The sequence below is a fragment of the Phyllobates terribilis genome, unplaced genomic scaffold (genome assembly GCF_046119375.1).
Source record: "Phyllobates terribilis strain yellow unplaced genomic scaffold, ASM4611937v1 Scaffold_2__4_contigs__length_985480577, whole genome shotgun sequence".
In the NCBI taxonomy this organism is placed as follows: Eukaryota; Metazoa; Chordata; class Amphibia; order Anura; family Dendrobatidae; genus Phyllobates; species Phyllobates terribilis.
The window spans coordinates 828,074,026-828,090,027 of NW_027362762.1; the positions used below are offsets into that span (position 1 = coordinate 828,074,026).

General features: G+C 43.3%; 1 protein-coding gene across 1 annotated transcript in view; it reads right to left on the reverse strand.

Moving 5' to 3' along the window:
• The window catches only part of SH2B2 (SH2B adaptor protein 2), a 174,564-nt gene that overhangs the window by 76,669 nt on the left and 81,893 nt on the right, over positions 1-16,002 (reverse strand). Inside the window, exon 2 of the mRNA XM_073667760.1 lies at positions 13,775-14,646. Coding sequence (XP_073523861.1) covers positions 13,775-14,620 — 846 coding nt within the window. The 5' untranslated portion in view covers positions 14,621-14,646. The remainder of the gene's footprint in view (positions 1-13,774; positions 14,647-16,002) is intronic.

Here is a 16,002-nt window from a genome sequence, read left to right on the forward strand (position 1 = left end):
GCATGTCTATCTCCGCGCATCTGAGTGTAGCCCATGGCTACATCTGCCAATCCCACAGACAATGAATGGGGTGGTGGTCAATCATCCTCAGCTCACCTCTTCTTCATTCAAGACGGGTGTTCTCGTGGTTCCGCAATCCCATTCTAGGTATCGTTGGGGGTGCCCATGGTCGGAGCTCCATCGATCACTAAGTGATCCTATATTCTGTAAATAACCCTGCAATTAACTGCATCAAGGAATACAAATTAATCTTTACTTGGAATATGCCAATATATTTGAAACATGACAGCACCCAGAGATATGCTCTCTAGTAACCTTCATGCGTCTGTAATTTAATACCATCGTATTTTTTCACTTAGACCCAAATCCCAAATTATTTGACTGTATCAAACTTAAAAATATAAAAATCACTAAACTTCTATGGCAGACAAGGCCCACAGAGAGTTCTTTGCATATTAGTCCTCTAATCCCTGCATAGCGACCAATAGAAATAGCTTTCTGTTCTGTTGGTCAGGGAAGGAGCACAGCGGAAGTAAGGAAGGGACAATATTCTCAGATGCCAGAGGGGGAAGGAGACTGATTCTATCTAGGACCCAGCAGCAAAGATGAGCAGTGGCACCAAGGAAAGCAAATTAATCTGAAAATTATGATAAAGATATTTTTATGCTAGGAATACTAAAAATTACTTTTAAAAATAATTAATAGAAAAAAAAAGTTGAGGCATGTTCTGCCACACAACATTTTCCCTTGTCACCACCATTCTGTAATTGTGGTCATATACTGTATAGAGACATTTAACATGTACCAAAGAAAAAACAATAAAGGACAGAATATCCATATGATCTATGGGTCTGCTCACATGTCTCCATGATTCTTTTGCGGAGTCATGGATCAAAATTACCCATAAAAGTTTATGGCTCCATGAAAAATCACTGACAGCCCATACTGCAATCCGTGTGCTGTGCATGATTAACATTTTAGTGCATTGGACAAGCTTTGCAATTTATATTTTTTTTTCATATGAGAAAACCACTGATGGTAAAAACCGACACACAGACCAAAAACCGATGAAAATCGGACCATTTTGAGCACCAAAAACATCACTTAAAGCACCACTCCAGTGTTTTTAGTAATTTTTTTTCAACGCTGGAGTGGTGCTTCTAATGTAAAGTATCAGCCACTGGTCTTATACTCACCCCCTTGTGAGTGCAGCTTCTGACTGGCCGGAAGTGAGAAATTACGTCACAAGCTCTCAATGAAAGTCTATAAGAGGCAGAACGAGGCCAGAAAGAGGCCAGAACGAGGCCAGAAGGAGGCTGTCATACACTTACACTGAAGAGTGACCCCTGGCTCGCTCCATGAAACACTGGAGCAATCTGGCAGGTCACAATCTGCCAGAGACCGACGAGAGCGGCGGCGATGAAAGGAGAAGACAGCAGCGGATAACTATAAGGCTGGGGGCAGGGACCTTAGATTCAAAGCACCACTCCAGAGGTAGAAGAAGAAAAAATGCTGGAGTGGTGCTTTAAGTCTGAACAAGGCCTATAAGGGATATATAAAATGTATTGTCCTTCTACCTAAGATATATAAAATGAATGAAAATGATCTCACTGTGTCTCTGAGGCTTCACACTCCATGGTAAATGAATTAATGGAAGGATTTTATTCCCCCAGTCTCACAAGATGTACAAACAGAATATTCAACTAGTGTCTCTTGGCATCAGCTGCTCTTCTCACAGCCATACACTTTGTTTTGTGGTTGTGCTAATTGATCTGGGTGGGAGTATCATGAATTCAATGGCAGCCTTAACAAAGGCAGACACCGTGAAAGAACCTACTACACGGAGTAAAAAGCTGTTTAAGTTTTTTTTTTTTATGTGTGTCAGACCATTAAGAAAATCACAGAGGTTCATTGTCCAGGCAAATAATTCCTCTTCTAGCTCAGACTCCGATTCAATAATGAGACTTTAGTTATTTTATTTAGCTGAGAGAATTACACGCTCGATACGGTTTTCTTATTTATGGTTTTATATTATGGTATAAAGGGCATATAGGAGATGCTATTATGACAATTAACCACTTAAAGGGAAAACCTGTCACCAGGTTTTTGTTGACCCATGTGAGAAAAGCATGATGTAAGGGCAGAGACCCTGATTCCAGTTATGTATCACTTACTGGGCTGCTTGTTGTATTTTTTATAAAATCACTTTTATCTGCTGCAGATCTAGCAGTGCTCTGAATGCTGAGCTCTGTATAATCACTGATTGGCAGCTTTCCGTGTACACTGTGCATAGGCAGAAATCTGCCAATCAGTGGTGGGGGCGGGGTTATACAGAGCTCATGAATATGGAGGACTACATGGCAACAGGTTTACTAGTCCTCTAGTGATAAAATAACTGTTTTATCAGCAGATTATTAAAACTACAGCAAGCAACCTAGTAAGTGACACATCACTGGAATCAAGGGTGGCTCAGTGGTTAGCACTGCAGCCTTGCAGAGCTGGGGTCCTGGGTTCAAATCCCACCAAAGACAACATCTGCAAGGAGTTTGTATGTTCTCCCCGTGTTTGTGTGGGTTTCCTCCGGGTTCTCCGGTTTCCTCCCACACTACAAAGACATACTGATAGGGAATTTAGATTGTGAGCCCCGGTGGGGACAGCGCCCATAATGTCTGTAAATTGTCTGAATTGTAAAGCGCTGCGGAATATGTTGGTGCTATATAAATAAAAAGATTATTGTTATTATTATTATTATTATTATTTAAGGACACAGACAGTTTTCATTTGTGCTATTTCTTGTTCTACCAAGTACCATAACTTTTCTAGTTTTCGGTTAACAGCCCTATATTTTTGCTTTTTTTGGCAGGATCAATTATAGTCTAGAATTATTATTATTATTATTTATTATTATAGCGCCATTTATTCCATGGCGCTTTACATGTGAAAAAGGGGTATAATACAAGAACAATTACAATAATCTTAAACACAATGTGACAGCGACTGGTACAGGAGGAGCGAGGACCCTGCCCACGAGGGCTCACAATCTACAAGGGATGGGTGAGGATACAGTAGGTGAGGGTAGAGCTGGTCGTGCAGCAGTATGGTGGAGCGGTGGTTACTGCAGGTTGTAGGCTTGTCGGAAGAGGTGGGTCTTCAGGTTCCTTTTGAAGGTAGGCAAGAGTCTGATATGTTGGGGTAGAGAGTTCCAGAGTAGGGGGGAAGCACGGGAGAAATCTTGTATGCGATTGTGGGAGGAGGAGATAAGAGGGGAGTAGAGAAGGAGATCTTGTGAGGATCGGAGGTTGCGTGCCGGTAAGTACCAGGAGACCGGTTGTGGATGGCTTTGTATACCATGGTTAGGGTTTTGAACTGGAGTCTCTGAGCAATGGGGAGCCAGTGAAGAGATTGACAGAGAGGAGAGGCCGGGAAATAGCGGGGGGCACAGGTTGATTAGTCGAGCAGCAGAGTTTAGGATAGATTGGAGGGGTGCGAGAGTGTTAGAGGGGAGGCCACAGAGCAGGAGGTTGCAGTAGTCAAGGCGGGAGATGATGAGGGCGTGCACCAGTGTTTTTGCAGATTCATGGCTGAGGAATGTGCGGATCCGGGAGATATTTCTGAGTTGGAGTCGGCAGGAAGTGGAAAGGGCTTGGATATGTGGTTTGAAGGAGAGTTCAGAGTCCAGGGTTACCCCAAGGCAGCGAGCTTGAGGAACTGGGGAGAGTGGGCAGCCATTGACATTGATAGATAGGTCAGTTGGGGGGGTTGAATGAGATGGTGGAAAGATGATGAATTCTGTTTTGTCCATGTTAAGTTTTAGAAATCTGGCAGAGAAGAAGGATGAAATAGCAGACAGACATTGTGGGATTCTGGTTAGTAAGGAGGTGATATAGGGTCCAGAGAGGTAGATTTGTGTGTCATCAGCATAGAGGTGATAATGAAAGCCATGAGACTCTATGAGCTGTCCCAGGCCGAAGGTGTAGATGGAGAAGAGCAGGGGTCCTAGAACTGAACCTTGGGGGACACCGACAGATAGGGGGCGAGATGAGGAGGTGGTGTGTGAGTGGGAGACACTGAATGTCCGGTCTGTTATGTATGAGGAGATCCAGGATAGGGCCAAGTCTGTGATGCCGATAGATGAGAGAGTCTGTAGTAAGAGGGAATGGTCCACTGTGTCAAAGGCAGATGACAGGTCTAGGAGGAGGAGGACAGAGTAGTGTCGCTTAGATTTGGCGGTTAGTAGGTCGTTTGTGACTTTAGTCAGTGCAGTTTCAGAATGACACCATTCAATTTAGCATTTACTGAAAAACAGGAAAAAAAATTCCAAGTGAGGTGAAACGGTGGGAAAAAAAAGAAAAACAAAAAATCATACATGTGCGCATGGCCCCATAGAATAACAGTGGTCCGAGAGCAATCCGATGTTGTCGAATCGCATTCGTGCTTGAGCCCACAGGGTGAGAATTATGAATGTGCAGTGTGTGACTAGATTTATCAGCAGGGCGCACACCCTGTTGATTAATCAGATGCTGAACTACACACATGGTCAAAATTGTTGGTACCCCTCGTTTAATGAAAGAAAAATCCACAATGGCCATAGAAATAACTTGAATCTGACAAAAGTAATAATAAATTAAAAAATCTATGAAAATGAACAAATGAAAGTCAGAGATTGCTTTTCAGCCCTGCTTCCACAGAATTTAAAAAAAAATTAGACTCATGAAATAGGCCTGGACAGAAATGATGGTACCCCTGAAAATAATGTGACAAAAGGGACATGTTAAATCAAGTTGTGTCCACTAATTAGCATCACAGGTGTCTACAATCTTGTAATCAGTCAGTGGGCCTGTATATAGGGCTACAGATACTCACTGTCCTGTTTGGTGACATGTTGTGTACCACACTCAACATGGACCAGAGGAAGCAAAGGAAAGCGTTGTCTCAGAAGATTAGAAAGAAAATTATAGACAAGCATGTTAAAGGTAAAGGTTATAAGACCATCTCCAATCAGCCTGATGTTCCTGTGACTACAGCTGCACATATTATTCAGAAATCTAAGATCCATGGGACTGTAGCCAACCTCCCTGGACGTGGCCACAGAAGGAAAATTGATGACAAATCAAAGAGACGGATAATACGAATGGTAACAAAAGAGCCCAGGAAAAATTCTAAAGAGATTAAAGGTGAACTTCAAGCTCAAGGAACATTAGTGTCAGATCACACCATCTGTTGTTGTTTGATCCAAAGTGGACTTTATGGGAGATGACCAAGGAGAACACCATTGTTGAAAAAATATCATAAAAAAGCCAGACTGGAATTTGCCAAACTGCATGTTGACAAGCCACAAAGCTTCTGGAAGAATGTCCTATGGACAGATGAGACAAAAATGGAAGTTTTTGGCAAGGCACATCAGCTCTATGTTCACAGACGGAAAAATGAAGCATATCAAGAAAAAAACACTGTCCCTAATGTGAAACATGGAGGAGGCTCTGTTATGTTCTGGAGCTCCTTTGCTGCATCTGGCACAGGGTGTCTTGAATCTGTGCAGGGTACAATGAAATCTCAAGACTATCAAGGGATTCTAGAGAGAAATGTGCTGCCCAGTGTCAGAAAGCTTGGTCTCAGTCGCAGGTCATGCAACAGGATAATGACCCAAAACACACAGCTAAAAACACTCAAGAATGGCTAAGAGGAAAACAATGGACTATTCTGAAGTTGCCTTCTATGAGCCCTGACCTAAATGTTATTAAGCATCTTTGGAAAGAGCTGAAACATGCCGTCTGGAAAAGGCAACCTTCAAACACGAGACAACTGGAGCAGTTTGCTCATGAGGAGTGGGCCAAAATACCTGTCGAGAGGTGCGGAAGTCTCATTGACAGTTACAGGAATCGTTTGATTGCAGTGATTGCCTCAAAAGGTTGTTCAACAAAATATTATAATAATAATAATCTTTATTTTTATATAGCACTAACATATTCCGCAGCGCTTTACATACATTATCGTCGCTGTCCCCATCGGGGCTCACAATCTAGATTCCCTATCAGTATGTCTTTGGAGTGTGGGAGGAAACCGGAGAACCCGGAGGAAACCCACGCAAACACGGGGAGAACATACAAAATCCTTGCAGATGGGGACAGCGACGATAATGTATGTAAAGCGCTGCGGAATATGTTAGCGCTATATAAAAATAAAGATTATTATTATTATTATAATATTTTGTTGAACAACCTTTTGAGGCAATCACTGCAATCAAACGATTCCTGTAACTGTCAATGAGACTTCTGCACCTCTCGACAGGTACCATCATTTCTGTCCAGACCTATTTCTTGAGTTTAAATTTATTGAAAAATTCTGTGGAAGCAGGGTTGAAAAGCAAAGTCTGACTTTCATTTGTTCATTTTCATAGATTTTACATTTATTATTACTTTTGTCAGATTCAAGTTATTTCTGTGACCATTGTGGGTTTTTCTTTCATTAAAAGAGGGGTAAAAACAATTTTGACCGCGTGTGTATATTAGTTCAGACTAATTAAAAAAGTTTAATAAACCTCCGGTGAAAAATTATGACCAATCCACATTGATCGGTGGGGGTCTGACCGTTGGGACTGATCGGCAGAACGGGGCACTTTTATCCATTTTAGAATGTAGCTGTAGTGTATATGATCAACCGCTGCTCCATTCACTCACTCCCTATCCTGCCGAGTGCTTCACTTTTTCTGGCAGTACCATATAGAATGAATGGAGTGGCATTCAGACATACACACTGCTACTCCATTCTGAGCCTGCCGGGAGGAATAACGTTCATTTCCTCCTGCCAGTGGGGCTCTCAGTGCGGGCGCCAGGCAGGTTCAGAATGCAGATTAACCTGCAGATTAACCCCATATCTATAGGTTAATAACGTTTTTTTTCCCATGACAGGTTCCAATTAAAAGCTTATGCTATAGCTGATCTCTTGGGCCAGCTCAATACAGCCGCATGACCTCCATGACATATTGTTATGTAATGGAGTGTCAAGGGGTTAAAGTGGACCTGACGGTTTCCTCACTGTTTATTTTGGTAAATATACTTGTATTTCCCATGAAATACCAATTTTGGATAATGTTTTCACAAACGGACGTTACCGGTTTGGTGGCGTATCGCTGCCCCCCAGTGAGCATGACTTTTCATGAAATCACATCCACGTTACGTGAACTGTTAAACGCAGATTTTTCTGCACAGAAAAATAAAGTGGAAAAAAAAACTGATTTTACCCTAGATGGGAACATGGACCCTGATTCATCAAGAGCGGCATGAATAAATGCGTTCTTGATGAGGGGTCGTATTGGAGTCAGACGCTCCTGATTCATTAAGTGGGACATGCCTCTTAATGAATCTGGCAAGTCTGGAAAGTGGCTTGTGCCTAGCCATAAATTTTACTCCAATCGATTAAACTGGAGTGAAAACACAAAAATTGCAACATTTTTGTACAGCCTTAAATTGCACAAAAATTATGTGACTTAGTGTTTTATGACAGAATTCTGGCAAAAACTCTTTGATGAATCAGGGCCGTGGCTTAAAGGTTCGTTTGTTATTTTATGCCATTTCCACAATTTAGGCATTTTTCTTCAGATATATGAAAATTCCATTAACTATATAACAACTCCATATACTACACATGCCCTCTATACAGTATACCTATACCATGGCACGTCTATGCAGCGGGGTAGGCACGCATTTGCACAAGTCACAACGTACATTCAGAACTAGCTGAAACATTATAGGAAATTTGACACCAGGTTTTTGCTATGCAATCTGAGAGTAGCATGATATAGGGGCAGAGACCCTGATTCCAGTGATATGTCACTTAGGCCAGGTGCACCCGTTCAGTATTTGGTGAAGTTTTTTACATCAGTATTTGTAAGCCAAAATCAGGAGCGGAGCAGTCAGAGGAAAAGTATAATAGAAACACGTCACCACTTCAGTATTTGTAAGCCAAAACCTGGAGTGGGTGAAAATTACAGATGTAAAATACTGACCAAATACTGAACGTGTGAATGTGGCCTCACTGGTCTGCCTGGTGTAGTTTTCATACAATCACAGTTTTCTTCTGCTGCAGATCTAGCAGTTCTCTAAATGCTGAGTCCTGTATAATCCCGCCCACCCCTCTGATTGGCAGCTTTCTGTGTACACTGTATATTGATAGAAAGCTGCTAATAAGTGATGGGGGAGGGGTTATACAGAACAGTTGACTAAGAGGCAGGAGACACCTAGTCCTGTAGTGATAACCTCCTGCTGATAAAACACTGACTGTATTAAAACAACAAAAAAAAGCCTAATAAATGATACATCGCTGGAATCACGCTCTCAGCCCCTATATCATGGTGCTCACAGATTAAATAGCAAAAGCCTGCTTTCAAATTCCCTTTAAAGGTGTGACTGTAGCATTAGCTGGATATGACAGCTAACCCTTAAAGGACAGAACAATTTTAGCAATTTAACCTTTTTAAAATAATTGGGAGTTTGCATTCTTTTTTTTTAATAAAGTTGATATGTTATGCAAAGTTCTTTTGTGAAAATTCATTTTTGCCAGTTCACATGCTAAAGCTGCAATAATTGTCTAATAACGTACCGTATTATAAAACTAATCTCCACGGTCTGCTTAAGCTTGTGTAGGAGGACCACAGATATTCAGCAGCTGGACAAAGCCCCCTTGGCTTCACAGTATTCCGTATTGTCTGCCAGAACAGACAAATGCTCATGCACCACTGGCAGAATGAGTTTGAGGTTTGCTGCCAACGTCATGCTCAATTATTTCTTCACGGCAGATATAGATTTTCATGAGTTTTTAGTGTGGATACACAGACTTCATTACATAGATCTATTTCTCCCAAAATTCCTCATCAAACTAACTTGAATTCAGCAAGAAGTCAGAAAAACTTATAGGCAATACTCTATGGGAAAACAATACAAACTTTGAATCTGTAGGAGAATAGGTTGCACATAAATTGGCTTTTGCCCCTCATCAGTACATGGCATGAATCTGGATAGGATTGGAATGTACCATTAAAGAGAATGAGGTGGTATGGTTCTGGAAGGGGGGGGGGAGGGTACCCCGAAACTCAATAATACAGAGAATAGCTAATCTACACTGTTCTCGTAGACTGATCTCATTACTTTATAACATTCTCTTAGACATTATATTGACAAACCAGCCTATACGAGCAAAAGAGAAATGGGAGAGTGTAATGGGACCCATAGAGGAAAATCACTGGTCAGATATACTGGAAAGAGTTCCATAGCTGTCTTTAAGTGAATCGTATAGACTGTCCCATATGTATGTGATACACCAGGTATACAGGGCACCTCAATTCTTATTTAACATAGGATTTCGTTCAAGCTCCCACTGTCCTGGATGCAAAACTAACATAGCAGATCTGCTTCATATGATGTGGAACTGTCCTAACTTGGTGTCCATTTGAAAGAGTGTTGTAGCAAAGATTAACAGGGTTTATTCAACTGACGTAGAGCTTTCACCATTAGTATGTATACTGGGATATGTTGAAGATCTGATTATTGATGAGTACGGCAAAACTGCAGCGGCACGTATGTTATATATGGCAAGAAAATTGATAGCCCAAAAATGAATAGCAGATCAGGAGCCTATGATATCAGAATTTATTGATAAAGTTAACTGGCTAGTAAATTTGGAAAAGGGCATATACATAAGAAGAGATGCTATCTCTAAATTTGACAAGATATGGGGTCTATGGATTGATGGCTCAGGTTTGACATCTAGGGAACTGAGGAGATTTCGCCTTGGCTTGCTTTGAGTTACCTTTATATGATGCCTCAAATTAAACTTCTTTGAAAATTAATAAAAATGTTATTATAACTTGTGGAAGTACTATGTAATTGGATTGACTATTGTAATTATGTTCAAATATTTGTTCATCTAATTATGCTGGTTTTGCAGAGCCAAGATGTATAAATAACCCATGTTTAATGGTCCTGAAGGTTGGGGGGTGAAGAACTGTGTTTCTCCAATGTTTGTCTGGTTGTTGTTGTTTTTTTAAATTTTTACCTTTGTGAAAAATCTTTATAAAAAAACATTTGATTTAAAAAAAAAAGAAAAAGAGAATGAGATGGATGGTAAGGAGAATCTCCCAGCTAACCAGATGCCGTCTCTACGATTAGGTGGTCCAAAGACCAAAATAGTTGACATGTTGAATGTAGAGTTAGCACAAATCGATTTGCATATCCCACTTCATAGGCCATGATAGTGGTCTGCGATTGCTGCATGGGGGAGGGAGTCCCGCCTCTGACTTGCCAATATCCTTGGCTCTGCTTTTGATTAGTCGGCATGGTGCGACATCAGATGTGCGTCATACCCATAGGCGGATTATAATGAGGGCAATCCGGGCTACCGCCCGGGGCCCCGGGCCTGCAGGGGGCCCGCGGCTCCGGGCGGGGTGTCTAATGCCGGACAGCCCTCATTATATGTGCGGGCCGCCGCGGCACATACCGGTAGCAGTGGCGGGAGGGGGGACCCCGGACCGCTCCCCCAGCAGCGGCCACCGCTACTTCTTCATCGGCCGGGCCAGCACTGCAGCAGTTATCTTCCCTGTGCTGGCCCAGCCGCGTCACTGCTAGGAGACACGGCCCTGTGCGCGGCCGTGTCTCCTAGCTGTGACGTCACGCAGTGCGCGCCCGGCCTGCACTGCTGCAACGGAGAAGTCAGAGCAGGCAGGAGGAATGGAGCCGGGGGATGGTGAGTCTGTGTGTGTATGTGTGTGTATGTGTGTGTATATATGTGTGCGTGTGTGTGTGTGCAGGCAGATATCATTGTGTGATGTCTGTTTATATGTATTTTTGTGTTTCAAATGTGTTTATGCGTGTATGTATATGTCTGTATATGTTTGTGTGTGTGTGCGTGACTGCATGCGTGACTGCGTGCGGCCTCCTGCTGAGTATAGTTGGCGCCGTGCGGCCTCCTGCTGTCTCTGGGGGGGGGCCGTGCGGCCTCCCACTATGTATAGATGGCGCCGTGTGGCCCCCTGCTGTGTATAGATGGCGCCGTGCGGCCCCCTGCTGTGTATAGATGGCGCCGTGCGCCCCCCTGCTGTGTATAGATGGCGCCGTGAGGCCCCCTGCTGTGTATAGATGGCGCCGTGCGGCCCCCTGCTGTGTATAGATGGCGCCGTGCGGCCCCCTGCTGTGTATAGATGGCGCCGTGCGGCCCCCTGCTGTGTATAGATGGCGCCGTGCGGCCCCCTGCTGTGTATAGATGGCGCCGTGCGGCTTCCTGCTGAGTATAGATGGCGCCGTGTGGCCTCCTGCTGTCTCTGGGGGGGGCGCCGTGCGGCCTCCCGCTGTGTATAGATGGCGCCGTGCGGCCTCCTGCCGTGTATAGATGGCTACATGAGGCCTCCTGCTGAGTATAGATGGCGCCGTGCGGCCTCCTGCTGTCTCTGGGGGGGGCGCAGTGCGACCTCCCGCTGTGTATAGATGGCGCCATGCGGCCTCCTGCTGAGTATAGATGGCGCCGTGCGGCATCCTGCTGTCTCTGGGGGGGGCGTCGTGCGGCCTCCTGCTGTGTATAGATGGCGCCATGCGGCCTCCTGCTGTGTATAGATGGCTAAGTGCGGCCTCCTGCTGTCTCTGGGGGGGGCGCCGTGCGGCCTCCCGCTGTGTATAGATGGCGCCGTGCGGCCTCCTGCTGTGTGTAGATGGCGCCATGCGGCCTCCTGCTGTGAATAGATGGCTACGTGCGGCCTCCCGCTGTGTACAGATGGCACCGTGCAGCCTCCCGCTGTGTATAGATGGCTACGTGTGCTCAATATTGAGTCATACAATTAATGTAAGGCTATGTGCCCACGATACAGAAATGTTTCGGATTTTTTTTGAGCGTCTCTGCATCTCCCTGGCAGAAAAAAAGCATGCGGATTGTACATGCGGATTTTACATTCAGATTGTAAATGCGTTTTCCTGCCAGGGACATGCGGATGTGAAGCGCTCTTCACTTGCATTTCCGCATGCGGGTTGACAAGCGCTTTCCAAGCAATTTTAGCATCACTTGGAAAGTGCTTGACAACTTGGTTACACTATATAAATCCATGCAAACGGCATGGATTTATATAGTGTGACTGTAAAAGAATGGTAAAAAATAAAAAATATATACTTACCTTCTGATGGCCTGCCGACGTCAGCGGTCGCGTGACCCGTCACATGACTAAATGACGTCATGGCAGGTCCTTTTCAGACCATCGCGAGCTGCCGGCAAGCCAGAACGCATCGGATAAAGACACCGGGGGCCATCAGAAGCTAAGTATAATATTTATTTTTTATTTTATTCTTTTTTTACAGGTTCTATGGTACCCGGGTCCGGAGGAGAGTCTCCTGTCCTCCACACCCGGGTACCATCCGCACATTGAAACGCATGGATTCCGCATCTACAGATGCAAGGATGCGGATTCCATTTGTTCTAATGCAAGTCAATGGCGGCGAAAATGCTGCGCTTCCGCAAAATAATTGGTAATGCTGCGGATTATCATTGGGGAACATGGCAGACCTTCTACCAAGCATTTTTTAAGCGTTTCTGCAGCGCAACTGCCGCTGCGGAAACGCTTAAAAAAAGCATAGTGGGCACACAGCCTAAAAAAAAATATCATAATTAATATTGTGCCAAATTAATTTCACGTGAACTATCATATGATCTATCACAGGGGATCATGTGACATGTGATACATCAGGTGTGTGTGTGGGGGGGGGGGGCGCGCCTTCTAAACTGCCCGGGGCCCTTGCTACTCTTAATCCACCCCTGGTCATACCGCAACAATGACACTGCGCCAGGCAAAAGTGGGACGTGCAAATCAATTTGCACCAACTGTAGTAAAAATCGTTTGCCCATCTCAGACATTCATGGTATATACATAAAATATAAAATATAATAAACCCTACTTTCCTGTACTTAGCAGAAAGTATGAGCCAGATGCTTTTCCCGGCATGTATTTCAATCTTACCATAGATGAACATTTACTAGACAGTGGCTACATGTATGTTCTTTTCACCCCTAGTCATTATCTGTCTGTGTATTGGTTATTGGGGTGTCTTTTTTTGACATTTTCCAGTCGTTCAGGAAATTGCAGCTGACTGTACAAAGAGTCACCACAAATTAATTTCTTTATTTGCAATGAGTCCCTTTGGTGGACGAATGTCTAGGTATCTATTCAGACTGGTCACTATTGGGTGTATACCTCCTGGGAGTATACACCTGACAGTGGCCACATACACAGTGTGCACAAAGCCTTACTATTCCCTTTCATAACACTCATAGGCTGACAGCTTGTGACCACCTCAACCCAATGACATATCCTCTTCAAGCCCTTTGAGGGCACTTTAGAGGTGAAGTTCACCCTTATAAAAGAGCGTTAGTTACACATTTCTAGTGTGAAGACCATTCATGTAGTGATCGTTAGCTAGATAGTTGTTAATGGTCATTACCATTGATACCTAAACTGCTGCAATGCCTTGCACATGGGGTAAGTGACATAGCGAATCAGAACTATTCTACATTTCTAATCGGAGGTGTTTTCTATAATTAATATTACACCTACTCCATATTGAGATAGTAGCTTGGAGATGGGAATACCCCTGTAATTCACTTTATTTTAATTTTGGGATCATGCACTAATATTGTCCTGCAGCCGTTTTGCACAATCAATACGATTCTTTTTGCTAGAGAATTGCAACCAGTCTTCATTTCAGAAATAAATGCAGTTTAGGATCGACATATTCTTATTTCTTACCTTAGGAGGCACATAAAACTCAAGGAGAAATTTTTCCCCTTCCATTTTCACAGCTTTTCTCAAAAGCAAACGGCATTTTTGCCACTGAGAGCTTCCAACGCAATTGGTGTCATCGGCAACCATGTACCTGAGCGTTCCTTCTCTCTGGATATCGACAGCATCTACCTTAGCCGCTTGCATTTTTGATAGGCGCAATTTGTGAGTCCATTTTTCCCGAGGCTCCACTTGTTCCTTGTTGCCTGATGGGCAATGTTCATGTTCTGACCGCTTCATTGTTCCATTGTCTATGCCAGGCTCCGGAGAGGACTTTCTGTGCCACATCTCCTTCATGCCATCCACCACACATAAACTCATATTCCTCAATGAGAAACCCTTTTTAAATTTTGCCTTGGAGCTTCCATGTACTGAAACATCCTCAGAGCTTCGCGAGTGTCCATAGGATGAAACTTTGTGAGCCCTGGCTTGAGTCCGATATTTATTCGTCATAGCATTCTCCATGCTATCTAATGACTCTGTGGAAGTTTCCTCTTTCCTGGAGACAAAATCCCTTGCTAAAGGCACCTGGCAATTTTGTAGTCCTACAAAGGGTACAATGTTATATTTTGTTGGCGAATCAGATACATATACCCTGCTAACTTCAAAACTGAAGAAATCTAAAAAATTGGCAGCAAAATGGTGGGAAAATGAGGTCTCTGCCCCCGGAGCATTATAGTTAGGGTTCTCCTTTAAAAACTGGCAGAATTTCTGAGCAAAGTCCACGGCCGCGGCTTGAGCGTGAAGCTCACAGAACTCCTTCCAGTCAGGAAGCTGGGAGGAAGAGTCTTGATTAAGTGCATCACCATTCATGGCTGTTCCATTCCTCTCCAAGAAATCTGCAAGGCAAAATGAAGAAAATGACCAACTGGAAGAGAGAAAAAAAGCTGGAGGGCATTTATAAAATCTTGTGTTGATTTGGTGTCAATCATGGGAGAATACAGAAATCGGCTTATATTGTGTTAGCATTTATTAGTATATTTGTAGTGGATAAGTACATGACACAAACAACGTAAAATTAATGTGTAGGCATCAGGTTTTTTGCTACTTTTACATAGTAACATAGTTTTTAAGGTTGAAGGAAGACTAAGTCCATCTAGTTCAACCCATAGCCTAACATGTTGATCCAGAGGAAGGCAAAAAAAAACCATGTGGCAAACACTAAGCTCCACATTGGGGAAAAAAATTCCTTCCCGACTCCATAAGACAATCAGACTAGTTCCCTGGATCAACGCCCTATCAAGGAATCTAGTATATATAACCTGTAATATTATACTTTTCAAGAAAGGCATCCATGCCCTTCTTAAATTTTAGTAGTGAATCACTCATTACAACATCATGCGGCAGAGAGTTCCATAGTCTCACTGCTCTTACAGTAAAGAATCCGCATCCGCGATTATGATTAACCTTCTTTCCTCCAGACGTAGATGATGCCCCCTTATCCCCGTCTCAGGCCTCAGAGTAAAAAGATCAGTAGAAAGGTCTTTGTACTGTCCCCTCATATATTTGTACATAATAATAAGATCACCCCTAAGCCTTCGTTTTTCCAAACTAAATAACCCCAAGTGTAATAACCTGTGTTGGTATTGCAGACCCCCCAGTCCTCTAATAACCTTGATCGCTCTTCTCTGCACCCTCTCTAGTTCAGCTATGTCTATCGTATACACCGGAGACCAGAACTGTACACAGTATTCTAAGTGTGGTCGCACTAGTGACTTGTATAGAGGTAAAATTATGTTCTCCTCATGAGAATCTATGCCTCATTTAATGCATTACATTATTTTATTTGCCTTTGCAGCAGCTGCCTGACACTGGCCACCAAACGTGAGCTTGTCATCCACCAATACACCCAGGTCTTTTTCAGTGACAGTTTTGCCCAGTGTTTTACAATTAAGCATATAATTATATATTTTATTTCCTCTGCCCAAGTGCATTACCTTACATTTATCCCCATTAAAGCTCATTTGCCATTTATTAGCCCAAGCTTCTAGTTTACATAGATCCTCCTGTAATATAAAATTGTCCTCCTCTGTATTGATTACCCTGCAGAGTTTAGTGTCATCTGCAAATATTGAAATACGACTCTGTATGCCCCCTACAAGGTCATTAATAAATAATGTTAAAAAGAAGTGGGCCCAATACTGACCCCTGTGGTACCCCACTGTTAATGGAGACCCAGTCTGAGTGTGTTAATA